Consider the following 26,854-nt stretch of genomic DNA (forward strand, 5'->3'; position numbering starts at 1 on the left):
CCAAAAAAGTATAAATTTACCTTGATGTTCCATTTTTTATTAGGGACACCATTTTGCTATGCCATTATACTTAATGGGACTTGAGCATACACGGATTTTGTTATACACGGGGGATCTTGGAACCAAACCCCAGCGTATAACAAGGATCCACTGTATATGAAGTTAGAACTTGTGTATGTACTTGTGTATATAAGGAGAGAAATTTTAGTTTAAAAATTTACTAAAAATTTGGGTTGACTTACTGAGAAGGGTCTGGTTTCTTTTTTGATAAAAGTTAACATTACACCTTAACTTTGATAAAAAAAATGAATCATCCCCTTCTCTGCACTGAATGGCTAAAAGCTTTTTTGAACTTATTCCCTGTGTCTGATAGCTTCCCCCACACATCACACTGTCACCATTTACCATAGTTCCCTCCCCATCCATCCAGCCTTTAGGGTGAGCACAAATAGTTATGCCTGCCAAATTCTGTAAGTTCTTTGGCATCCTTTTCCATTGCTTTACATCCTTTGTTACATGCACCTAAGTTTTACCCTTGATATCCATGGGTCATAGCAAATCCCATAGTTTTGACCTCCTAAACCTGTCCTCAGCTTATACATGAGACCGACAAGTAGATAATGGCACCTTTCTTTCAAACAGCTGAGAAATTTCCATGACTCTGACAATAAATCTTGTGACTTTAGGTCAGGGCCATAGAAAGTGTGACCCACAAACTGTCTTTGGGTTGCATGCAGTGCCTAGCCCGTTTTGTGACTGGGCTCCAAATGCACCAATACAAAAATTCTGATTGTTTGGGCCAAAACTGACACAAGAATTTCCAAACTTGCACAAAAATGTGGCAATTGGGCTTCCTCACCTTCCACTACCTCATCAAAATGCAAAAAAGTCCCTTCCTCACCTCCAATAGCAGATTTTGAGTTGAAAACCCATGCTAATAGTGCTGCTGTGGCCCATTGGGGATGTGTGTGTCTTGGAGGTGTGTGTGGAAATGGCCCTTATCGCCTGCTCAGTTGTCTACCCCTTTCTTGGGATATAAAGACTATAGGCTATGCCATAGGAAAATCCTGATGTTGTATGCCATGGAAGAGGTGCATGATCCAAAAAAAAAAAAAAAAGGGGGGGAGGGAATCTAGCAGCACCTTTTAAAACTGATTTATTCTTGCATGACTTTTTGTGGATATCAATCCTGGATTAATATCCAGAAAAATGTATGCTAGAATAAATCAGTCTTAAAAGGTGCTGCTAGATTCCTTTTTATTGGAATTGTTGTTGTGTGCCTTCATGTAATGTGAAATTTATGATGACGCTAAGGCAAACCTATCAAGATTCAGAAGAGGCTTGCCATTGCTTTTCTCTGAGACCGAGAAAGTGTGACTTGTCCAAGTTACCCAGTGGCTTTCTAGGACTGAGCAGCGATTCACAGTCTGATCTCCAGGAGTCCCGATCCAATATTTAAATCACTACACCATGCTGACTCCCTTTTTTCACCCCTCCCTCTTCTCTTTTTATGCTGAAACAGACTAACAGAACTCTCTTTGAAAACAGTGAGCATGTTATTGAACCACATGTGATGAAAAATGTTCAATATAAACTCTCCCTCCACCTCTACCCATTTTCTAGGTATTTGTACTGTGGTGAGATCTCCATACTCCTTCACCAGGCCATTCCACTTCACCGACTAGCTAGCAAATACCGTGTCTCCAGCTTGCAGCGTGGGGTGGCCGAGTATATGAAGAGCCGCCTGGCCAGTGAGTCAAATCAGGGCCATGTGGTGGGCTGGTACCACTATGCAGTGAGAATTGGCGATGAAGCTCTGCAGGAAAGCTGCCTCCAGTTCCTGGCCTGGAATCTCTCTGCTGTGATGGGCAGTGCCGAGTGGGCCTCTGTCAGCTTAGATTTGCTGCTCCTCTTGCTTGAACGATCCGACTTGGTTCTGCAGAGTGAGTTGGAGCTCTACACAGCTGTAGAGGAGTGGGTTGCCACCCACCAGCCTGAGGATCCTGTAGTAGAAAAAATGCTGAGATCCCTGCGCTACCCCATGATCTCCCCCAGCCACCTCTTTCACTTGCAGAAGCAGTCTCCAGTGATGGTGAAGCACTACAGTGCCGTGCAAGACCTCCTCTTCCAAGCCTTTCAGTTCCATTCTGCTTCCCCAATCCACTTTGCCAAATACTTTGATGTCAACTGCAGTATGTTCCTGCCCCGCAACTACCTCTCCACTTCTTGGGGTTCCCAGTGGGTCATCAACAACCCAGCCCGAGATGATCGTAGTACCAGTTTCCAGACCCAGTTGGGGCCCAGCAACCATGACTCTGCCAAACGGGTGACGTGGAATGTCTTATTCTCTCCCCGCTGGCTCCCAGTCAGCCTACGTCCTGTCTACTCAGATTCTGTCTCTGGGGCCATACAGTCGATCAAGATTGAAGATGGCCGTCCCCGCCTGGTTATCACTCCAGCCACAACAAGCTCTGACTTTGCTGGTGTCAGTTTCCAGAAGACCATTTTGGTGGGTGTTAGGCAGCAGGGGAAAGTCTTTGTCAAACATGCCTATAGCTTCCACCAGAGCACTGATGAAGTGGCCGATTTCCTGGTACACGCCGACTTGCAGAAGCGCACCTCTGAATACCTCATTGACAACTCTCTGCATCTGCATATCATCGTTAAGCCAGTCTACCATTCACTAATCAAGGTCAAGAAGTAGAAGAGAGTTGTGGGGGCAAGAGGAACAGCAGAACAAGGCCAAGGGAGGGATTACTGGTTTGTATCGAAGAACAGCAATGATTCTGCCTCCAGTTACAAAACTGACTGACGCTGGCTCTGTCATCTTGCTGTGTATACCAGAGCAACCTCTTTGGAGAGGTTTGAAATGCTTCTTGCATAAAAATAATTTTTTGACCTGCAAATCTGGGGATTATTTTTAATAGATGGGGAATGAAAACACTTAAGATCATGGGAGGGTGGAGATGTTTAGCTGTTTCTATTGCTTATGTTTAGCTCCTTTCTATCTTATTTTAAGGACCTCTGGTAGAATGAAGGAACCTCAGTCGTGTTTGGGATTAGGTCATTCTCAAAAATAACCTCCTAGAAAGACTTTAGGATCCCTGACCACATAAGAATCTGCCCTAAGCATTCCATGTCTTGCCTGGGATTGTAGTCCCATAGGATTATTGGAAGCTGACAGATGTAGACAAAGGAGGAGCACTGTGTAGAAAAAGTTCCTTAGGATAATATTAAAGTTCATTAGTTCTAGTCTCTCTCATTAGTTGATACATCCAGATCTCTCAAGACACCTCTAGTACATATCTAACAGCTGGAGGGATCTTCAAGGGAAAGAACTTGCTGTATGTGAATAGAACAGAGCTTCTCTTTATCATGGAATCTTACTTTTCCTACACAAATTTGAGCTAGAGGCAATAGTTCTTAAGTGCTGAAAATGACATTGCTGCCTTTGGTGAATGCCTATAACCAGTTCTTTTAGTTCCACTGTTCTATATGGCCATGTGGATTCTGCCAACTTTGAAAGACCAATCAAATAAATAAATAAAAATGTTTTTAAAAAAAATCTGCAGAAACATTTTTATCAGGAATGATGGTCAGGTGAACAGATGTAGCAATCATAATGCTGTTAGATCACCTTGAACACTCTAAAAATATTGTCCTCTTGTAATGGCTGTCTCTTATCACTAGAACCTTGCAGATTTTCTTTGTGTTCCAGCTATGACTCCCAACATATGAACAGATTCTTAATATCAAGGATAACACAATAATAACTGGGAAAGAAGAATGGATCCAGCAGACTCTATAACAGTGGTTGTGACCTCAGTTGAAACTGGAGGAGAGGACGAGCAGGTTATAATGACTACATAGGTTGCAGACTATGGGGTAGGTAGAAATATGGGGTTTGTGCTGTTCCCTGCAGATTTCTGAATAAAAAAACAGGTAACATGTTGCAGTATCGCATGGTGTTATTTTGAGATACTAATGGCTTTCCAGTTTTGCTTGCAATGTACTCATCTTGGATACCTCTCAGGAGATTTCATGGTCTTTTGCTTAAGCTTCACTTCTGCGTATCAGCCCTATCAATGTTTCTGTCCTAGCTTTAACTCCTCCTATAACATCCTGCTCTTCTTTTTTCAGAATTTCCTCTTTCCTCATATAATGCTTTTGTCTTCCATTTATTCACTTTAATGCTTCAAGTTTGCACCACTGGTTTGGTATGTTACATGTTTTGTAAAAGAAAATTCTCTTGAAAAATTTTATCAGGCCACAAAAAGTTCTAGGAGTGGGGAATAACTGCATCCTGCATGCACTGTGAGCAAAATGTAATGCATTGATTCAAAAGCTACTGTTTATTGCTTCTAGTGGTGGTGTGAGAGAGTGTCATAGTTAAACTGCAATAAGTTTATGCTGTACCAGAGGAAACATTTGTAATTTAATGAAAATGGGCTTGTAGAAGTCAGCAGTACAGATGGATAATTATTAAGGGGAATATTACATGGATAAACAAAGAGCTATATATGCTGAAAGTAAATAGGAATATTAACAGATATTAGTTAAAATTGTGACAGCATGAGATCTCAGCTGTGAAGCTTCCCTAACCTTACAAGAGAGATAGAGGTAGAACATTCAGTTACTAGTATTTCCTGTAGTTTCAACACATTAGATAGATACAGCTTTTAAAAGTGGGGTACCTGTCTGGAAGGGCCACCAACCAGCCAAAGATAGTTACTTGGGCAAACCTTTGTACATATACACATGCTCCTTTCTACATAACAGTAGCCTGAAACACTTTCCACTAGTTGTACAAGCAATCCCAACTGCAAAATAAAATTCCCCAGCATCCTAACCATGCATTTGAAACAAGAACCTTTTCACCAACCATGGTCCAAATTATGTGTATATACTGTTTAGAAATATCGCTACCAAATGCTTTGATCATACCAGTGCATTGCTGTTAGCAGTATTTGCTCCCACAAGCCACGGGTACCTGTATGCTAATGGCAACCACTTGAACCATCTCCATATTATGTAACTGATGGCCAGGCTCATTTTAAAGATCAGCTCACACATTACAACAGTACCTAATAAATGTGAACAGCATCACTAACATGTGGCATGTGATTAATCATGGCAACTTTTGCTCACAAGATATGTATAGCTGGGAGCCTAGCGGGCATCAAGATGACTCAAGACGAAATTCACACAGTGGAAAAGAGCATAGTATGGAAGCCTGATTTCAGATCTCAACTGTGCCATAAATTTGCTAAGCAAGTTGTTATTCTCTCAGCAGTAGCGCCCCCCCCCCCCCAGTAATATTATTTGCCTAATCATGGCACTACAGGCCAGGACTGGCTGGCCCACTTTTTCGTTTTACATAACAAAAAAATGAAGCATGGAGCCACAGGTGGGGAAGGAAGCAGATTAGAACGAAAGTGCTGGGGAAAGTGGGCATCAATCCCTTCCCATGGCACCACAAGTATCCTTTTGGGTTGATCCTTGGATTTTGGCCTACAGGGTACACAGGAGCAATCACCATGTCATTGCAACTGGAAAAATGGCACTGAGGGTATGTGGGGAAATATTTGCATCCCCTCCTGCAGCCAGAAGCAAACTCCTTCTCTGTCTTCACTTGCATTTGCAATTTAAAACAAAAGTACATTACCCTTCATCTTACCCAGTTTGGTATTAAGAGAAGGAGCTGTTGTATTACTAAATTAGTATACATGAAATATGTACAGTATGTGGGAAAAGGTTGCCAAGAACTCTGCATGTGTGCTAGTCATAAAAATGCTATTTGCCTTTATTTTGCACTTTTTCTGAAATAAGTTGTATATGTATAACACAGTCCTGTATATGTATAATACAGTATATGTTTAATACAGCCCTGACAAGAAGATAAGTATATGGGATGAACATTGGGCTAAAGATTTCTAAAGCATCCTTAGGTGGCTAGTGTAGGACATACACCGTAGATATGCCAGCATAGTATCATAAAACATGGACTGTGTACAGTGCTATGTGAACACAGGCCATGGCACATATTTATCTGTGGGATGTCAGGTGCTGGTATTCTATGTAACCCAAGTCTAAGACCATAATAAGTCCAAAGAGAGTGGATAATTAAAGTTTACAAGTCTAATTTCAGTTTATCCTCAAGTTTGGCAAGTTAAAAATATTTTGCCTTTATTGCACTCCTGAAATACTGGTGTGAAAAATCCTGCTTCAGAAATGAAAAGTAATTTAACACCTTTTGGAAAAGAAACAAGTAGGCGGAGGTGATTCTAGGGCAGCTACATTGTTTGTTAAGAATAACAGTTCTACAATATGAGTAATTTGAGAGGGTAAGGTGTCCCCAAATCTGTCAAATTATCCTCAAGTACAGGACATAAATGGCTGCCTCTTCTTCATTTCATATTTCTCTTTTATGTATAGCAATAGTTACATGAAAGAGGGAATGGAAGAGGCCCAATTAGAAGGAATAGAAAGAAAAGATTAATAAACGTCTTTAGAAGGGAGCGATGACATAGGTAGCAGGATCTAGTGTGTGAAACTATGGTGGTCAAAATGGGTAGGAAGAGAATGAGTGATATGCTGGAAATAGCTATTTGAATGGTTGGGAGTCTACTAATGTATAAAAGCCCGTGTAGTCCTACTTTAAGCCCACCCAGAGTGACCTTAGATAGCTAGATCTGGAGCATCAAGCATCTGGCAGGAATGCAGACACTGCAACTTAGGGTAAGCAGAAAAGAATACAGGCGGTCAAACAGGATTTTCAGAATATATTAACTCAGCAGATATACAAACCTCCACCACACATACTATTTAGAGCCATTTGCTAGCACTTCTGATGACTTACTTTTGAAGGAAACTTTATGGCAACCAACATACTGGCAGGCTCATCAGAACCTCTATGCCACCTCAAAGAACTGTACAATCTTTTTGTTTAAGTAAGACTGGTTAGCAAGGAGCCCCTTTGTGACCCCCCACATCCCCATAGAAGAGGGACAACCAGACTGGGGGTATAAAATTGCTTTCACTATTCCCATTATCATGAGCTGAAACTGTGTGCCTTCAGCTGTTACTTCTTTCTGCTCTAAGGGATGTTCTGGACAGATGTCAGTTGAAAAAATTCACATTTACTTGAAATGTATTTCACTCCTTAGAGCGAGACAAAAATATTGCAACCACACAGCACACCTGGTGACTTATCTCAAAGCAGGGGTCCACACAAATGCTGTGACACTCTGTTCTTGTCTAAGAAAGGTGTAATGCAGACTCTGCAAGGTGCTTCCACTGAAAATAGATACTTCTCCCTTCAGTACAAGGGGTCCTTCAATTCCACCCAGGTTATAGCACCAGATGCTGTTGGTATTGTATTTATTTATGCCCATCCAGAGAATTACCTATTTCAGTCTGGAGTAGGATCCAGTCCCATGGTTGACAGGATTTCTGTAGCAAGACAGGAATACATACAAACCAACCAGATAATCCTTTGGGAGCTTTCCTTGAGTTATGGCAGCCATTTCTGCAGTAAGTTATCTTCCCACAGTGCCTCTGGCTACTTTGCCTCCTGACTGGGCAGCAAATGGAGCTTCTCAGCCTGCCTCTGAATGTCCTCTGTCTTCAGCATTGCTGAGTCACACCATCCTTGCCATGTGGATTGGTACCATGCACTGCAACACAATTCAGGCGTAGTGGGCGCTGGCTGAGCTGGGAGGTTTTCTTGGTTATACCAGCTTGGCTGGAGACAACAGAGAGAAAGGAGGCCTCAGTGGGGCCTTAAGGGCAAGAACAGAAAAAGAATGAGAATCCATATGTGTTCACATCATAACCAAAGCTACAACCAATATCAGAGTGGTGGGCAAAGTATCTCCAAATCTCTTTTACTGAAGCCCTCAAGTACTCCCACCTCCCCAAAACCCACAGAGGTTCATTTTTTTAAAAAAATGAGAGAAAATTGCTGGAGGTAGCCCACAAAGATGTGTGGAAGCTTGCTTTTCTACCTAAAAAGGAAAAAAAAAAAAGGGGGGGTAGAAAGAAGCTGAAAATACAGGAAGTGAAAAGTGGAAGTAGATTTCCACCTATTTCTGGGTTGCATTTCTGGCCAATTTTTGACTGACAATGCAGAGGACAGCTCAGGAGTACAGACTGTACAGAGGACAGCTCAGGAGTACAAACTGTACTTCACTGCAGTTGCCAGTCCTTGCACTATAGTATGTCTCAGTTCCTCATATTCCTTCATGACATTGGCTTTTATTGTGGAGATGCCCTGCCTAAGTCACAAAATTTTACAAAGGTTCAGATACTCTCATCTTCCATTTGGAAGCTTCCTACTTTTTCCTGCTATTTCCTTCATCTTTCCCCCAATCCATTAAGGAGGAGAAAGTACAATAACTGCACAGTGCTTTTTGGCTAGTTGTGCTAGACATTTCTCCCCTTGGAAATACTCATACTTACACTGATTTTCACACCAGTATGCCAGAGAAGAGAGCCAGTGTGATGTAGTGGTTTGAGTGTTGGACTAAGACTTTGGGAGACTAGGTTCAAATGCCCACACGGCCATGTAAACCCACTGTGAGACCTTGAGCAAGTCACACTCTCTCAGCCTTAGAAGAAGGCAATGGTAACCCCCTCTGAAAAATCTTGCCAAGAAAACCCCATGATAGGTTTGCATTAAGGTTGCCAATAATTAGGATCCCCCCCCCGGCCGGGGGCCTTCGATACAATTTTTCTATCCCTGCCACTTTCCTGCCTTCAAGTGTGTTGTTTATTACAGATACATTAAAATGGGATTGTATAAATGCAGATGGAGAACATGTTTTTCATTAAGCGTTGACACCCAACCACTCTGCTGTACATCACATAAACTTTACTATAATGGGAAATAACAGCAATTAACAGCAAGATTATGCATCCTTCATTTACCTGTGAATGGTTGTGCCGGCAGAAGCTTCACTCTAGAAAACTGTCCTGCAGCTTTTCCAATGCTTTGCATGTTGTGCATCCCTCCTGCTGCCATAATCTTATGCTCAGAACTGCTTTCTAGTGGATGCCGGCAGACAGCATTGTTTTTTGGACATGGGAGCTGTATAAGATGTGAGAGATGGGTAGGGGGACACATATAGATTACATACACCCACACTTTATTGCTTTTGGCCAATGACCATTGTAAGACACATATAGATTAGGAATATGCCTCATGGGTAGGAAATCTCTTTTATTAGCAATGGGTATGGGTTTTCAAGAACTAAGCAGGGCAGCGAAGGACAGGTTTTTTTGGAGGTATGTCATCTACAGGGTCACCATGAGTTGAAATCAACTCGAGGGCAGTTGACATCAACAACAAAACATAAGACACATGTGTGGGGAGGATTTGAAAATGGAGAGTTAGTAGCAGTCTACTAGCAGTAAAAAGAGGTAGCAGCAGAAATCTGTGCTAGTCATGTGTCTGAAAGGTGAGCTTTCTGATTTGAAACATAGTAGGAGAGGTTTCCCTTTCAATGAAAGCTGCTTGTCTTTTAAGTACTACAGGAATCCTTATGGTTTTCTGTGGAGGGATTGTTTCTGTACACCAGGGATGGCGAGCTACTCCAGGAATCATAAAATCATAGAGCTGGAAGAGACTGCAAGGGCCATCCAGTCCAACCCCCTGCCATGCAGGAAATTAAATCAAAGCATCTCTGACAGATGGAAAGGGCATTCCATGCAGTAGCAGACAGTAACTTAAGAGGTACACATGCAAGCATAAACACAAACACTCATATCCATGCACAAAAAAGTAAATATCACATACATTCCCATGTGCATTCACACATATTCTTTTACACAGAAACACACACTTCCTGCCACAGCAATCTTCAGAATGTGGCAGGAAGAAGACTGAATTCCCCCTTCCTGCAGCAGTTTTGGCAATGATACGATGATGACTGTTTCCTTCCGAGAACAGAACACCAGGGGAACTAGAAATCTTGAGATTTGCTGGGGGAAGCTTTCATTCCCTCCTCCCAAAAAAACGATCTGTTCTACAAACAATCCTAATCAATATCACTGTTTTCTTTCTGCTAATAGCAGGCAGAAATCTTGAGCAGGATAGCTGAAGAGAATGGAGGGAGATGTTAAAGACTCTCCCTGCCTGGAATTATTCTGCTAAGAGAAGGATAGAAGAGGTTATAGCAGAGAAAACAAGCAATCTGTTCTCCAGCTGATGGCCAGTAAGTTGGATGGTCGGGAAGAGTGCACAGAGGGATTTTGACAGTCATGGACCAAAAAAAAGAGGAAGGTTTCCAAGCTCTGTCCAGAACTAACTAGCAATAAGCAATCAGGTAGTGATCTCATTTGACTCCGATTGACTAGAAAACCCCAATTCCACACAGTTGTAATTGTGGGACCATGAAGACATACCCTGTGGCCAGTGACCTCAAAGGATCGTGACCTCCGCTTTCTCCTCTTGGCCTCCAGTGATTCCTCTCTCTTCTCAAGCTTCTTGCTTCCCTTTTTGCTAACCCGAAGCCAGGGTCTAGGGGAGCGCCTTGGAATATTCCTTTTTGGTACAGTCTCACCGGTGCTGGTTGACAAGTTGTCCTCGCTGATGGCATGTTGCAGGCTGGGGCTAGGTGGCTGACCAAGGGCTGGGGTCTCACGACTCAAAGGGCCCTCACTCTCGCTCAGAGAGTGGAGGGACAGGCTACTGTGCTCCTTAGCTGGCTCCAGCAGGTTGAGCCGGTCCGATTCCAGCACTCGGGAGCGCCGCCGGGCAGCCTTCACAGCAATGCTCTTCGTACCAGTCACTATTTCCTTGCGCTCTGCTAAGGGAGGAGGGATGTGCCCAAAAAAAGAGTGCAACTTTTTAAAAATACCAAATACATTGGCATTCTCATTTACCAAATGCACTTTCATTTCATGCTTCCTTAGTCCAGATTTGGGTACTGAGATTAAGAAGTTAGAAAGGCCAGAATGAATCAGAAACATGGTAGAATGTCCTCCCCTCACATCTCATAATTATATATGGAAAAACTGGTGCTTGGATTTTGTTAATTTGAGTACATTCTGGTAAATAAGTGAGCTAAAATGCAAATCATCACCCATCCACACTCATTATGGAGGGCAGGGACACAACAGTGCTATCTCTCTAAGGCAATTTGTCTCAGCTTCTCTCAATTTGTGACATGAATGAGAACAGGCAAAGTAGGCCACAAGGGAAAGGTTACTGTTTATATCTCTAGTTACCTCCACGTTTCGGGATGACATCTGAACAGTGATCGCTGCTGTCAGGAGAGGAGTTTCGCTGGCTACCCAAGCTAACTAGACTCACCCGGGCTGCATACTGTGAAGAAGGACAGTCAAGTCAAGTCAAATCAAGACAGAACAATTTCCTATAATAGGATTGGCCCTACCATTAGGGAGAGTTGGACAACCACATCAAGCAGCAGGATGGCATGGGCAGGAGCCTTCCCAATAATTATTCCTTCCTGTTTCTCCTAACTGTTCCCCTGTGTGGGTGCCCCATGGTTAGTCCTGATCTCCTAAACAGGTCTGCTTCCCTCAGGGTTGAGTGGGGGAAACACTGTTCGGCCATCCATGCTAAAGCAAAATTCAGCTTTCAGTCTTAAATGACAAGGACAAGTGCCTTCTGGCCTAATGTTCTCCAAAACTTTGAAGCCACCCCTCATTTGTATTCCTATGTTCTCTCCCAGCATGATATCACTAGTGCAGCTTTCAAAATATGCGTATTCCTTCACAATCACACTGCTTAATGCTTGGTGAAGTTTCTCATCTTTCAGCTTAGCATGCTCTTCTGTAAACAAGGTTGTGCTATGTAACTAGAGATCTTTGTGGAACCCTATCCACTAGGAAATACTCTCCCTTAAGTGATTAGGAATGCCCATACATCTCCTTTCTGTCTCAAGCTACTCCTTCCCTATTGTTCACACCTCTTGACTTATCACGCCATTGATATGGATAGGAGGTGGTGTCACTACTGCTGAATTCTTGATTTGCCGGGCCCGAGGACTGGTCTTGAACACTTGATTTGCTTCACTGTTGAGAAGAGAGACAGAAAGACAGCTTGTTAACAATAGAGCCTGAAGCCTGGGCTGAAAAAATGCTTTAGAAACAGGCACTCATTGCTGCTGCAAGACAGTGTAAGATTTTTGTAGGATGTGAGGACAGAAAAACTTTCTCCACCTCTTCTTTAAATCTGAAAATTTTGCTTTCTAGTGTTGTCAGAGTGAGGTTGTTGAAATGTGGTTCCCAACATTGCATCCCCAGATGTTGCTGTACTAAGCTCCTAGAAACACTGACCTTTTGTCCAGGGTTTCTGAGATGTAAAGTTCAACAACACCTGGCGATACAAGTATGGGAACAAATGTTCAAGATGCAAAATGTAGACAGAAAATGGTTTAAAATTTAAACTGACATGCACACACATACCACTTCACTGCAGCTCTCCAGGAGTAACAGATTTCGCACATAGACCGTACATGGTTCTGATGTAGTTCAATATTGCAATGCACAGCTTGCTTGTAAAAGATGTCTGGTTCAGCTCTGCAATTTTTAATTCTGTACTGAAGCTGTCAAAAAGACTCTACTTGGGAAAAGCCAAAGATCCACTATCAGCTCAAAAATACCAGGCTGGATGGATAACTGGCTGTAGCCATTTACAAACACTGCTGCTACTGAAGTGGCAATCGTTTTGATAACCTCCTTCACGACAAAAGCATTTTTCATACTTTTGGAAACCTTTGCAGCCTTTTCCATGCAACAGTTCCCCTATAGCAGTTCTCCTACATCCATCATGCATTGACAAGGAGCATTAATATAGTACAAGTCAAGGGTCAGCAATTGCTGACTAGATAAACAGGTACTTCAGTTTCATATAAGGTTCCTTTGATGTGGAATAGGCTTGCGGAAGAGTTGCATGCCTTGGCAACATGGTGGTTTACTCTCAAGCAAATTGTTCCATCTTCCATGAAAAGGAAAAGACAGAAAGGGGAAATCCAAAAGTACAGGAGAGTAGGTCTGGTGTGAAATAAGACTGAGATACTGAGAAGCTAAATGAACTTAGTGTGAGAAACTGTTGAAAGAAAGAAAATGGAGGATGTTAGAAATAGGGCAGAGCTGGTTTGACAGAAGGAGGTGGCCTCTCCTTTACTGGAGGTTTTTAAATGGAGATCAGATCAGTGGTGCCACTAGGATTGGTGTTACCTGGTGCAGTAACTCACGGTATTGCCACATCATTCACATTCCATACCAGACATACAGAATCTTTAGTAACGGTTTTTTGTACTAATGCTAAATTTTGTACTAAATCATAATTCCCATATACTGCTGAATGTAATGGGAATAGTTATGACATAAACAACTAAAGGTAAAAGTTTTCCCTTTGACATGATTGTCTAGTCATGTCCAACTATAGGGGGAGGTCCTCTCTCCGTTACTAAGCCAAGGGACCCAGGGTTGTCAAAGATGACTTTGTGGTCATGTGACTAGCATGACTGCATGGAGCACTGTTAACATTCCTACCAAAGTGGTACCTATTTATCTACTTGCACTTTTACAAGCTTTCAAACTGCTAGGTTGGCAGAAGCTGGGACTAGTGATTGGAGCTCATTCCATCCTGTGGCACTTGGGTCTCGAACTGCCGACCTGCTGACCTCATGTTCGTCAGAGTCACCATCTTTACTGCTGAGCCACCTCATAAACAACTAGCAAAGCTAAAATTATACCTTTAGATTACAATATAGTTTTAAATTCATATAGTTTCATGTGATTAAAGTAAAAATGTGGTAAGATACGATGTTTTAAAAGAAAAGCAATTTTTTAAAAAGCAAAACCCTAAAGCCTCTCCTTTTTCTTTCCACTGAACCTTGCCCCCTTTATGCCATCTCTTCTGCTGAGTTCCAGGGTTTTAATGGAACACAGGTGAAGGTCACAGCCAATTTCTGCCAAAAGGCAAACATTTGGGGAGCAGTGGTGTTACCTCCCCTTAGGTTGTAATCTGGTGTGGTTTGGACCCCTGCACCCCCATAACAAAATCCCTGGTCAGATGCTTTAGCTATGCTGTTGGCAGGAGTTCAGACCAATGGCGCTTGAGATGCCTTCCAACATTACGAGTCTATAAGAACAGAAATTTTTGTGCGCACTGTGTATTCTCATCTTTCTGAGACATTTTACACTCACCTCCCCAACTAACTTGTTCTTTCCCTGAAGCATCCCTGGTACCAGTAAGCCTTTCCAGCTGATGATATCAAAAATGTCTTCTTACCATGAACATCTGTTTTAAGACTTTCATGGAGACCCACATTCATTCATTCATTCGTTCATTCATTCATTCAATCTCTTAGTTGGCTTTAGCTATGGATATCTTTTTGAGCAGCACCTGTTTGACACAACTTATTGGCTCTTCAGCCAAAGCCTAGAAATAAAATGGTGGTTCCTCCCTGCCCCCCTCCACTGGATAAGCAGCAATTGATTCTGCCTGAGAGGCGTAAATCTCCACAAAGTTGTTTAAAACAACTATTCAGTAATCTCAAATAAGCATTATTTTTAAATGCTGGAGTGAATGTTCTGTAGCCCAAGTCACACACTTGTTAGAGGTATCAGATGGATTTTACCTTTCCATTTCTGGAACAAGGGGTGGGAGAGTGCCCCTTCGAGAATCTCGCCATGGTTGCTGTTGATTCTCAGAGCCCAATGTCCTTACACTCTCTTGGTCAGAGTCCAAGATACTTTCTGCTGGGAGCGTGGGGAGCTTTGGCACAGATGTATCCTGAAGGATAAACAGCACACATGTTGTGAAAAATGTACACCTGTAGGCAAAAGCAATGCAGCAAAGCAAAATGGCAACAGCAGCAGTAGCCCAAAGTTCAGCTTCTCTGGTCTTGAAATTTTATTATTTTTATGCCCTCTTTAGTTTACACAAATGTAATGATGTGCCCAAAAATAAAAGTTGGTGTGGGGCAGTTAAGCTTTGAATTCCATTGACACTGAATAGGCCAGATAAGGACAGGTTGCTCACCTGTAACAGTATTTCTTCGAGTGGTCATCTGCGAATACATACAAATGGGTTTTACTGCGCCTGCGCAGTGCTGCTTGGAACCTACTGGAATCACTGGGCAAAGTTAACTTTGCAACATATAGAAACTTTTTGGCGGTAACTCCGCCCACCCGTTATAAGGCCCCTGCCTTCCCGCTCTTTTCCCCAGTTCCGCAATTTTTCCGCCAAGCAGGCGATGGAAGAGCCAATAAGAGCAGGACACTGAGGGGATGGACGGGTGGGATTTGTATGTATTCGCAGATGACCACTCGAAGAAATACTGTTACAGGTGAGCAACCTGTCCTTCTTCTTCGTGGTCTCTGCGAATCATACAAATGGGTTTAGACTGACAAGCTTAGGTATGCGGCGGAGGGAGTGTCCTGAAACCAAAGCTATGGTAAACCAAGGGTATATTTATTGTAACAATAAACACCTTGAACCATAAGAAGAGTCAGTCTTTTTGTTCATGTACAAACTCAACACAGCAATAACATTGCAAAACCTGAGAGGGGAACAAAGGGTCGTGCAAGACCAGTCCATAGAATTTGTGCAAACCAACATTCAACAGAATGTAAACAGTAGCATTATGTACATAAACTCTGAAACACAAATCATCAGTAGTGCAATCAATGCAACCCTGAAACCAACACAGCCCTCCCGAAAGCTGCGTCTCGGATGGCTCTGGTGTCCAACCTATAATGCTTAATAAAAGTCAGAGGTTGGGACCAGACAGCGGCCTTGCAAACATCCTCTAAGGGAATCCCCGACAGGAATGCAGAGGATGTTGACATTGCCCTCGTAGAATGGGACCGAACCCTGCCAGGGAGAGGTTTGCCCAACAGTTCGTAGCAGAGGTGGATGGTACTGGCCACCCATTTGGAAAACCTCTGCGCAGACACAGGCAACCCTTTCTTCGGTTCCAAGTAGCATTGGAAAAGTCTCTCGGACCGACTGGAGGCAGCAGTTCTGTCCAGGTAAAACGCCAGCACTCTCCTGACATCCAGGGAGTGCAGGCTTCGCTCCGCATCCGAGGTCGGATTGGAGGCGAGGGTAGGCAACACAATCTCCTGGCACATGTGGAAAGCAGACACAACCTTAGGCAGAAAAGTAATGTCTGTCCGAAGGACCACCTTGTCCTTGTGAAACTTCAGGAAGGGCTGGTCCCTTCGTAAGGCACAGAGTTCGCCCGCACGGCGGGCAGAGGTGATGGCCACAAGAAAAGCGGTTTTCCAAGTCAATAGTCTCAAGTCCGCTGTGGCCATCGGTTCAAAGGGCTTGGATTGGAGTGCGGACAGTACCGCCTCCAAGCTCCAAGCCGGTGCTGGTACCGACACAGGAGGATGCAAGTTGGCACATCCCCTAAGGAACCCCTTCACCAAGGGATCCCTGAAAAAGGAAGCCCTCCCCCCGAATTGGTACTTGGCACAAATGGCATACAAATAGCACTTAATGGATGCGAGGCACAGCCCCTCATCCAAAAGCGCCATCAAAAACTCTAGCACCACTGGAGTGGACACTTGAGCAGGGGACAAGCCCTTTCGGTCAAGGAAGAGGCTAAACCTCCTCCACTTTATGGCGTAGGACCACTGGGTGGAAGGTTTCCTCGCAGCCAGGATCACTGCCCGTACCGACTCCGGTAGGGCGGCTAGGGCTGTATCCTCCAGGCCACCAGCGGTAGGCTCTCGATGTCCGGATGGAGAATCCGTTCGTCCTGGATCGACAGCAGGTCCGGGCGGGGATCGAGGCGGCGGAAGCATCTCTTGGAGAGATGGAGAAGGGACGCGAACCAAGGCTGTCTCGGCCACCACGGGGTGATCAGGATCGCATGCGAGCGGTCCGTTGTCATCTTGGACACCACTCTGATGATGAGAGGGAACGGAGGGAAGGCGTAGAGGAGCTCCCTCGTCCAGAGGAAGGCGAATGCATCTCCGAGGGATCCGTCCATTCACTTCCTGGAGCAGAACTGGGGACAGTGGCTGTTCCACCTGGTCGCGAAGAGGTCGATCCGGGGGGTTCCCCACCAATCGAAGAGATCACTGACCATCTCGGGGTGGAGTCTCCATTCGTGGCACACCGAAGGAGATCTGCTGAGGCGATCCGCCAACTCGTTGTCCTCTCCGGGGAGATGAATCGCCTGGAGGAGGACCCGTCTCTGGATGCACCAGTCCCAGATGCGAAGAGTCAGGTCGAGCAGGGTCCTGGATCTGGTGCCTCCCTGTTTGTTGATGTAATACATCACCGTGGTGTTGTCTGTTCTGAGTAGGACCACCTTGCCTGTGACAGCAAGCTCGAATGCCCTCAGTGCCTTTTCCACTGCCAGCATCTCCAGAGCGTTGATGTGGAGGAGCTTGTCCTGGGTTGACCACCTGTCCTTGACGACCAAGTCGAGCAGGTGGGCGCCCCATCCCTCCAGGGATGCATCGGTTGTGAGAGTCAGTTGTGACTGGGGCTGATGGAAAGGCATTCCGGTGCACACGTTGCGGCAGTCCAACCACCATCTCAGGGAAGCAGCTACAGGTCTCGGTACTGTGAGCCACTTGGACGGGGGGTCCTCCATCGGGGAGAAGACCGAGAGGAACCAGGACTGCAGCGGTCGAAGGCGAAGTCTCGACCAAGGTGTGACGAACGTCGTTGATGCCATGTGGCCCAAGGCGACTTGAACATCTCTGGCCCTCACCCTTCTGTGGGAAATGCAGGGCCTGAGCGACGCCGTCAAGGCCTGGAAACGGTCTGGAGGGAGAAAGGCGGAGCATCTTTCGGAGTCGAGGATGGCCCCGATAAACTTGACCTGCCTGGTCGGTGTGAAATGGGACTTTTCCCGGTTGATAACCAGTCCGAGGGAGTCCAAGAGTTGCAAGGCGAACGAGACTGCCTCCTGCAGTTCTCGCTGGGATTCGGCGGGCAAACAGCCAATCGTCCAGGTACGGGAAGACCATGAAGCCCCTTTGATGAAGGTATGCCACTATCGGTGCCATGCACTTTGTGAAAACTCGTGGTGCCGTGGCCAAGCCGAAAGGAAGCACGTTGTAGTGGTATGAGGTGGGGCCGACGGCGAAGGCGAGGAATCTCCGGTGGGACTCCCGGATCCCGATGTGGAAGTAGGCGTCCTTCAGGTCGACGGTCGCGAACCACAGGCCCTGGTGAAGCAGAGGCAGAATGGAAGCCAAGGTTACCATTCGAAAGCGACGGTATTCAAGGAACAAATTCAATTGTCTCAAGTCCAGGATGGGCCTGATGCCCCCATCCGACTTCGGTACCGTGAAGTACCTGGAGAAAAAGGCCCTAGAACATTGGTCGGGCGGTAAAGGGGAAATTGCCCCCTTTCCAAGCAAGGTGCGCACTTCGTCGAGAAGGGTGTCCGAGGGGAGGGTGGACATGAAGGCTCCGGTTGGAGGGAGCTCATGGAACTCGAGGGCATATCCCCTACGGACGATGTTGAGAACCCACGAGTCCGATGTTATTGAGGCCCAGGTGTTAACAAAGGGCCTCAGAATGTCCAAAAAGAAGAGGGGCGAAGGGGAGACGAAGCGCGCTGCGTCTCTACAGGCTCTCTTCTTCCCCTGGTCGGTGTCCTGCCGGCGGGACTTACGGTACCGAGGCGGGAAGTTGCGACGGCCAGAGGAGGAGGAAGACTGCGAGGGGTAGCGGCGTCTCTGGGCGCCCTGCTGCTGAGACTGGCGATCCTGGGAGAAGGTCCCCTGTGACTGACCTTGTGGTTGCCACGGGCGCTGCCGCTTCCGGAATAGCGAGACGGGTGCGGAGGACATCCCATGCTTCTTTGCCGCCGCCTTCATCCTGAACTTCCTGTTCAGGCAGTCGTCGATTTCGGCATGGAATAGCCCGGTCCCGTCAAGAGGCATGTCTTCGATGGCCGCCTTGATGCTGGGATTGAGGTCTGAGGCCCTCAGCCAGGCGTGTCGTCGGAGAGCCATCGATGCCGACATGGTCCTCCCCGCACAGTCAGCCATGTTCCTGGAGGCGGTGATGAGCCAACTCTCGATTGAGTGGGCCTCGTCCCTGACCTCGACCAGCTGTCTCTGGATGTCATCCGGGATGTCCGGTATGAGAGGGGAGATACGCTCCATCAGAGTCTGTATATAGGCCCCCATGCAGGCGTTATAATTGATGGCCTTGACTGCGAGGGCCGCTGCCGAGTAGGCCTTCTTGGCCAGGCCATCTACCTTCTTAGCCTCCCGGTCGACGGGGGAGGTCGCCTGCTTCGGGACAAAGCTGTGCTGGGCTCCCTCCACAATCGCCGAGTTCGGCTTGGGGTGGTCGGTCAACCAAGTGCAGCTTGCCGGGGCGACCCTGTAGAGGGACTCGACCTTGCGGGACGAGCCGGACAGGGAGGCTGGGGAATCCCAGGACCTCCGGACTATAGTCTCCAAGGACGGGAGCAGGGGAATGCAGGGTGGTGTGGACACCCGTCCATGCACTCGACGCTCCACCGGGTCGCGGGCATCGTCCTCCGGGAAGGAGAGCTCGATGTCCAGAGCTCTGGCCATCTTCACGACATGCTCACTGAATGAGCGCACGTCGTCGGATGGGGATGACGGCTCCAGGTGGTGCATCCTCTGCGGGGCGGCGGATGCCAAAAGGTCGTCCTCGTCCGAGGGGACTTCAGATGGAGGCCGGGGCTCATCCTCGGAGTCCGTGTCTGAAGTGAGAGGTATGTCCGGGATCCTGACTTGGGATCTCGGACGAACCGGGATGGGGATTGTCGAGGTTTGAGAGCGACGTCGGGGTGACGATGGAGGTTTTTCCAAGACCGAGACACTCGGGATCGACTGGGCAGAGGTGCCCTCCCGTGGATCCGCAGGGCGAGGGTTGAGCCTGGTGAACTCTTTGAAGGCCACATCCCTCGGAACAGACATAAAGTACCGGCCCGTCTCGGAATCGAAGAACAGGTCCGGGGCCTCCTGTCTATGAACCTCTTCGTCGTCGCGTTCATCCTCGGAGTGAGGGAAGGGGGGAGACCGTTCCCCACGAGTGGAGCCGGGGTTGGCGTCTTCCACCTCGCGGACGAAGTCCATGGTGGGTTGGGCCGGTGTGTCCGGTACCGGGACCAGCTGTACCTCAGGAGTGGGTTCCGGAATGGAGGAAACTGTAGGAGCGCGAGCCTTCTTGGAAGGGGAGCGCTTCTTGTCCTTCGGCTTGGAGGGCAAGTCCGTCCCGGCATGCTCCTTTGGCCGTTTGGGCTTCTTGGAAGCGGGATCTCGGTCAGACTCCTTGTGGTGCCTCTTCTTTCCCGTTTTGGGGGTCTCCTCTGGTGGGAAGATGGGGTTGTCCGGGAGGTCCAAAATGACGGCGGCGGTTCCCGACGAGGAGGGCCTTGGAGACTTAGCCCTCTCGGGGGGTTGGGCGCTCGTCACTCCCGAAGGTGAAGCCGGCTCCCTCGGCTTGGAGGCGTGTCGGGATGACTTGGACGCCTTGGAGGACGAAGGCGAAGCCAGCCGGACCTCCTTCTCCGTCCGTTCCATCGCATGCGAGCCCTCCGGTTTCCTTCCAGATTTTGGTCTGGGCTCGAGACCCTCAGTCCCCGATGATTTATGGGGGCGCTTGGAGGGTTCGTCGGTGGCACTGGGCGGTTTTGAGCCACGGGCCACATCGGAGGTGGTGGGAGCCACTGTCCCGGCCGGGACAGACACCACACTGGACACACTGGCCCTGACAGATGTCACGCTGGACACGCTGGCTCTGGAAGATGAAGCCGGTGGCGCGGAAGGCGGGACCGATGACGAGCGGGAACCTCCCTCCTGTACCTTGCCCAGGGCGATGGCCGAAGTGAGCCGGGACTCACGGTTTTTCCGGGCTTGGGCCGAGAGGGACTTGCAGAGTGGGCAAGCCTTGGCGTAATGGTCCTTGCCGAGGCAGAGCAGACAGGAGGAGTGCGGGTCCTGGACAGGCACCTTGCCCCCGCAGACATCACACTTCTTAAATGGAGCTGGCATTTTTCGAAGTCGACAAGATGAAATGGAAAGTGCAGAAACGAGGTCAACAGTCCGAGAGTTCGAAGTTACCAGGGGCGGGAGACAAAGAATGGTCAAGAGACGGTCCGAGGTCAAAAGCAAAAGTGATTCCAAGTGCAAGCTAAAGCGAGCGAAGTTCCCTGAAGCAGCTAGCGCGGCAGAAAAAAGGAACTGGGGAAAAGAGCGGGAAGGCAGGGGCCTTATAACGGGTGGGCGGAGTTACCGCCAAAAAGTTTCTATATGTTGCAAAGTTAACTGCCCAGTGATTCCAGTAGGTTCCGAGCAGCACTGCGCAGGCACAGTAAAACCCATTTGTATGATTCGCAGAGACCACGAAGAAGAAACACAAAGACCAATTGCTCAGTCCCATTCCCAATGAAAGTGATCACAGCCCTCAAGAAGAATGACTGAACAGTTATTAAACCAAGCAATTGGACTGGTTGGGGGTTTCTATTGAGAACATCTCATTAATACTTTAACCTGATTGGCTTGAAAAAACCAATCAGGACAAAACAAAGAATTTGGGAAAGTGGTCCTTTTGAAAGGTTCACCTCATTAAATAGTGCATGAGGGTTTGGGTTTAGAAATATGTTTGCAACAGTGTTAGAGAGAAATACATGAGCAGTAATAACCAGGAAGAAGGAAAACCAGAGTAGGTAGAACACAATGCAAAAGATGTGATGGGAGGTGGAGTTTTGGGGGGGCTCTTAATAAGAAAAAACAGTCATGGCCTAAGAATTTTGCCTTAAAAGGTAAAGCCAAGATAGGCATTTCCTGCATATTAGTCTAGGTCTCTGCTATATGCAGATACTGTGATCTGGGGAATGAAATAAGTAAGTAGTGGATTTTGCTCTAGATTATGAACAAAGGACTTCAGATGCAATGGTAGTATGGTACCTTGAGAGCCCTAGCAGCTACATTGTCTAGAGCAGTGACCTGCTCTAAGCCACCTTCTTCCAAGTCTTGCAGGTAAGCTTGATACAGTTCTTCAAGGTGGGATGGCACCAACAGCTGAGACTCTGGCATGATCAGAGAAGACAAGAAAGAGATACACGCTGGAACAGTAAGTATCCCATACAGGTTTCACAGTTCTGGTCTGCAACTGAGTCTATGGCCCCCCTACAACCATTAGCAAAATAAGTCAGAGACTCCTATTTGAAATGCATCAGCAAAGTCCACTAAAGGCCTTCAGTGAGCGACTGTGTGTGTTTCAGCCACATCAACATCAGACTGAGGCACGGCATCATATCTCAAGACAGCAGCACTGGATTAGATCACAGAATTAGGATGCAAAATGCCTCTGAACCCTTGAGTCAGCAATGGGCTGGATGAGGAAAAACAAACTCAAGCTGAATCCAGAGAAAACGGAGGTACTTGCCATAGGTTCCTTAGGTCCGGGGAGGGAAATCTGTCCATCTCTCTTTGATGAGGTCACACTTCCCCTGAAGGATGAAGTTTGCAGTTTGGGAGTACTTCTGGATCCGTCTCTACGTTTATCATCTCAAGTGGATGCGACGGCCAGAAGTGCTTGGTACCAACTTCAGTTGTTATGCCAACTGCGACCCTACCTCAACTGAAAGGACCTTGAAGCTGCAGTGCAGGCTCTGGTAATCTCTCGTCTTGACTTCTGCAATGCACTCTACATGGGGCTACCCTTGTATCAAGTTCGGAAGCTTCAATTAGTGAAAAATGCAGCAGCCAGGTTGGTCACTAGTTCTTCGAGACTTGATCATATAACACCCATTTTGAAAGATCTACACTGGCTCCCAATTAGCTTCCGGACACAATACAAGGTGTTGGTCATTACCTTTAAAGCCCTACATGGCTTGGGTCCGAGTTACTTACGGGAACGCATCTTCCTATACAATCCGCCCCGCACTCTTACAACAAGTGGGAAGAATTTGTCGGAGATACCATCATCCAAACATGCTTCTACTTCCCTAAAGGCATTCAGCATAGCTGCCCCTAGACTTTGGAATGGACTCCCAGGAGACCCACCTTATTACATCCTTAGAAATCTTTAAGAAGGCGGTAAAGACTGAGCTCTTCCGCCGCGCTTATCCTCCTGACCTCCTATGAAGATCACTAGTATGGAACGAGACCAGCTGACCCTGTGATTGATTGATTTTAATGTTTTTAGATTCTTATGCTTTTATGCTTTTATTTTTTTTACTGTGGTTTTAATGGTACAGTAACTAATGCTGCAATATTGTAATTGTAATTTTAACCTTGCTGTGATCCCGCTTCGATCCATTGGGAGAGGTGGGAAGATAGAAATAAAAATTATTATTATTATTATTATTATGGCTGCGCACAAGGGTAGCCTCAACTGAAAGGGGTGGGGGAATGTGGCTCCATGTTGTGCTTTAAAATGCTTCAGGCAGACATTCTGTAGGAGTCGGTTTCTACACTAATATCTCTCTCTGAGACACATATCCCATTGGCATTAAGTGCAAGAGGTGGAAAATGCAGCTTTCTTCTGTACTGTACTGATTCAGAGTGTGCATGTAGCTTTTTAAATACAAGAGGAAGATGATCACATGTGTCTACACTGAGCAATGATGAGGTCATACCACGAATTATCTTTCGCTGTTCATGGATGATGCGATGGCAAAGGCCGTGATGGCGTTCAAAGCGGCGCACAGTTCGTTCTTGGTGGCGGATGACGTTGTCCTTGAGCAGGGAACCGGACTGAATGGCTGTGTTCTCCACCTCCAGCTCATGGACTTTACACAGGAGGCTCAGAACCTCCCGTTGTTCCTCTGAGCTAATGCGCCATGGCAAGGCTTCTTCCAGTCGGTGACCACGCTGCCGAACTTCCCAGAACCGCTTCTCTAGCTCTGCCTGTCACAAGAAAGAGTCACAGAAGTTCACAGGACCAGTAAAGAAGCAGAGGTTGTGCTAGAGGACATCTCCTGACCCACAAAGTGCTCCACCCGATTGATAGTTCTCTTTCCTTATGATTATAAACCCAGTGCAGCTATCTACCCACCCTCCACCACTTCCTATTGTGGCTAATATCCCTCAATCAATCTCCTTGGATTTTTACACCTTCTGCTTATGTAGTTTATCCTGCTCTCCCAGGAGAGTGGTGATGTGCTCTCGAGCTAATGTCACTTCCTGTGGCTCTGGTACATCTGATAGGTCATCACCAGTGTCAGAGTCCTTCTCGCTTTCCTCTTTGGTATAGCTCTCTTTCCTCTGTTCCTCTCGCCATTTCTGAGCCCGACGGGCCTTCTCCTGCTCCCAGCTATAGTACAGTGGAGGGTAGGGGTGGAAATTGGAGAGAAGGGAGGCAGAATGAACATAGGGAACATATTAGGATAAAGAAATTGTCAAGTCATGGCAGCCTCAAATCCCTGTGCTGGTGGACAGTATATTGGGCATTCCAAAGAACTTGTGAATACACTGGATCCGTGCTTACTCAGCAATGATAAGTAGATGGCGTGAACTCTCGATCTGGGTCTCCATGTAATTATTCTCCAGCTCCATAAGGTGGCGGCGTACATCCATCTGCTCTCTGAAGGTGCTGATGAGCTGTTCTCGCAGCTGGTTCATCTCCTGTTTCTCAAAGGGGTTTCCATGGAGCTGAACTTCAGCTATGATACAAGGGGTGGAGACGAAATGTTGGACTGATGCAAGACATCCAGTCAAAATATTGAAAAAGAGAGAAAAGGCTGCTGAACATACTACAAAATAGCTGCAGAACTCCCAGAATAACACTTGTAAGGTTAGAGTGGCAAACAATTTAACATAGGAATGTAAGTCTGATAGATCAGACCCATGACCTACCTGATCTAGTTGCCTGCTTTCTTCCTGTGGCCAGCCAGATGTTATTGGGAAGCTAATCAGAAGGTCATGAGTGCTAGAGCTACTCCCCCCCTCCGCCCCATTTGTAACCTTCAGCAACTAGTATTCACGGAAGCATACTGTCTCTGATATGGGAGGTAATATGCAGCAAATATGACTAGCAGCCATTAACAGTCTTCTTCTCCTTGGATTTGCTTAATCTTCTAAGTGTTTATGTCTATGGCATGACAGCAACACCATTCATACCCTGGAGGGTTCTTTCTACCTTGAATACTGCGGATGTCAGTCCGTGCGGGCCGTGGCTCTCGTTGTTCAATCTTGCGTTGGAGTCGGTGAATCTCATTCCGCAGATCAGCAATTATACTTGTGTACTGCGCAATGTGGTAAGAGACGTTAAGAAGATTGCGCTTTACCTGCCAAGGCAAAAAGAGAGGGGTGGGTGTGGTACGAGTGTCAGAAGGGCAGAGATTGCAACCTCCAGTGTTATTTATATAAGGATTTTTGTTGCCCTTCTAGAGCTTATGCCACGCAGTGAGGTTTACAAAAATTAAAATAAAATGTAACTTTCTCCAAAAAAATTACAGTATGATCAAACAGAGGCAAGTTCAGGAGACAAAGCAAAGACTTTGGAAAGTATCTATACAGGAAAAGAAAGGCTTGCTCAAATTAAAAAGTGATCCCTGCCAACTAAGTTAGGACAAGGCCTGGGTCTTAGAACAGGGGTGGAGAACCATTTTGTTGTGGGGAGGGGAGGAAAGACACCCAGCTGCCAGCAGTTCCTGGGATTGGCTAGAGCATTACATTACTTGACTGCTTCAGGAACTGCTATCAGGGGGCCATACTTCCTGCAGTGTACTCCTTTCAGCTTGTACTGGAAGAGAAGAAGTGAGATGCCAACAGAGCAGAACAAGACTTTTGTTTTATTACTTCCAAGTTCTGGCATTTAGGAGCTTGATATTATTATAGGGATGATAAACAGGGCTGGAGGATAGAAGGATTGGTTTGAGTCAAGCAGAACAACTAGGCTGCCCACCTAATGCACGGTGTAAGGGAGAGATCAGAATTCTAGACAAGCTGTAAGAATAGGTGGAGCAAGGAGCAGGGGCTGCAGGATAATACCGTGGTGCGGATACTCTTGGCACGCTCAGCGTAGGTCAGGGTGCTGCGCGACTCTTCAAAGGCACTGCTGGCAGGGCTGATGTGAGCAATCATCACTGTCCGGCTGTTCCCCCCCAGTGAATCCTGAGGTAAGAAAGCAAGATGGCTACACTGAAGTGTTCTGAAACTGACTGTCAGCAGCTGACACAGAGGAAGGAAGAACCAACTGGGTCAGGAAAAACACATAGGCACTGATCCCCAACTCAGGCCCTGGCACCAAGCCTGATCAGGGCAGATGGAAGCCTCGTAAGGCAGAACACTCCAAACTGAGATCCCTCAGTTGAATAGGGCATCCCCTGACACTCCCCCCCTCAGCATTTACTCCAGGGGCATCATCCTTCCTGTGCTCTCTTATTAGTGCAGCCAATCTATAAAGTCGGAGTTGGGTGAGAAGTGATAAGAGTGCCAAGCTCTAGTTTAGAGAACAACCCCTTTAAGACCTTCAGAAACGGTGTAGAAACTTAAAGATGGTCACCTGGGGGCAAGCTGGAGTCGCCTGTTTTTGTTGCTGAGGGACACTGCAGCAGCCAAACAGCATTGGCCTCCCGCTGCACCAAAAAGAATCTGCTAAAAGCAGGTTCTTTTTGGTGCTCCCAGTGGATGCCATGAGTGTGCCATTGGCGCACAGGCACACATCAATGACGCAAGCACGGTGCCGCGATGTGTGGATGCTGCACCACACTTGCACCATCATGACAGCCCCCATGTGGATGGGAGGCTGCCATGATGGCACTGTCACCGCGTGGTAGGGCTCAGGACCATGTGGTCGCTCCGCAATCCCAATCCCTAAAATCGGCCCCAGACTGCCACTTTTCAGCAGTCTGTACCGGGCACTGGACTAAGTGGGATAACTTGCACACCTACAGGTTTGGAATCTAGG

General features: G+C 46.8%; 2 protein-coding genes across 5 annotated transcripts in view; one reads left to right on the forward strand and one right to left on the reverse strand.

Moving 5' to 3' along the window:
• BTBD17 (BTB domain containing 17) overlaps positions 1–3,119 on the forward strand; it is a 23,599-nt gene extending 20,480 nt beyond the window's left edge. The window contains exon 3 of the mRNA XM_042452183.1: positions 1,624–3,119. Within this exon, the coding sequence (XP_042308117.1) occupies positions 1,624–2,704 (1,081 nt within the window). The 3' untranslated portion in view covers positions 2,705–3,119. The remainder of the gene's footprint in view (positions 1–1,623) is intronic.
• Positions 3,119–26,854, reverse strand: part of KIF19 (kinesin family member 19) — a 90,277-nt gene continuing 66,541 nt past the window's right edge. The window contains exons 9-20 of one of the 4 annotated variants that reach the window (XM_042452180.1): positions 25,936–26,058; positions 25,082–25,229; positions 24,431–24,605; positions 24,058–24,256; positions 23,580–23,850; positions 21,904–22,025; positions 14,616–14,770; positions 11,934–12,039; positions 11,230–11,326; positions 10,405–10,805; positions 8,929–9,088; positions 3,119–7,781 (exon numbers count right to left, since the gene is read on the reverse strand). In XM_042452180.1, coding sequence (XP_042308114.1) covers positions 7,627–7,781; positions 8,929–9,088; positions 10,405–10,805; positions 11,230–11,326; positions 11,934–12,039; positions 14,616–14,770; positions 21,904–22,025; positions 23,580–23,850; positions 24,058–24,256; positions 24,431–24,605; positions 25,082–25,229; positions 25,936–26,058 — 2,112 coding nt within the window. In that variant the 3' untranslated portion in view covers positions 3,119–7,626. Of the gene's footprint in view, positions 7,782–8,928; positions 9,089–10,404; positions 10,809–11,229; positions 11,327–11,933; positions 12,040–14,615; positions 14,771–21,903; positions 22,026–23,579; positions 23,851–24,057; positions 24,257–24,430; positions 24,606–25,081; positions 25,230–25,935; positions 26,059–26,854 lie in introns of all 4 variants that reach the window. The other 3 variants (XM_042452182.1, XM_042452179.1, XM_042452181.1) reach the window with 3 other exon arrangements.

The sequence above is a fragment of the Sceloporus undulatus genome, chromosome 2 (assembly GCF_019175285.1).
Source record: "Sceloporus undulatus isolate JIND9_A2432 ecotype Alabama chromosome 2, SceUnd_v1.1, whole genome shotgun sequence".
In the NCBI taxonomy this organism is placed as follows: domain Eukaryota; kingdom Metazoa; phylum Chordata; class Lepidosauria; order Squamata; family Phrynosomatidae; genus Sceloporus; species Sceloporus undulatus.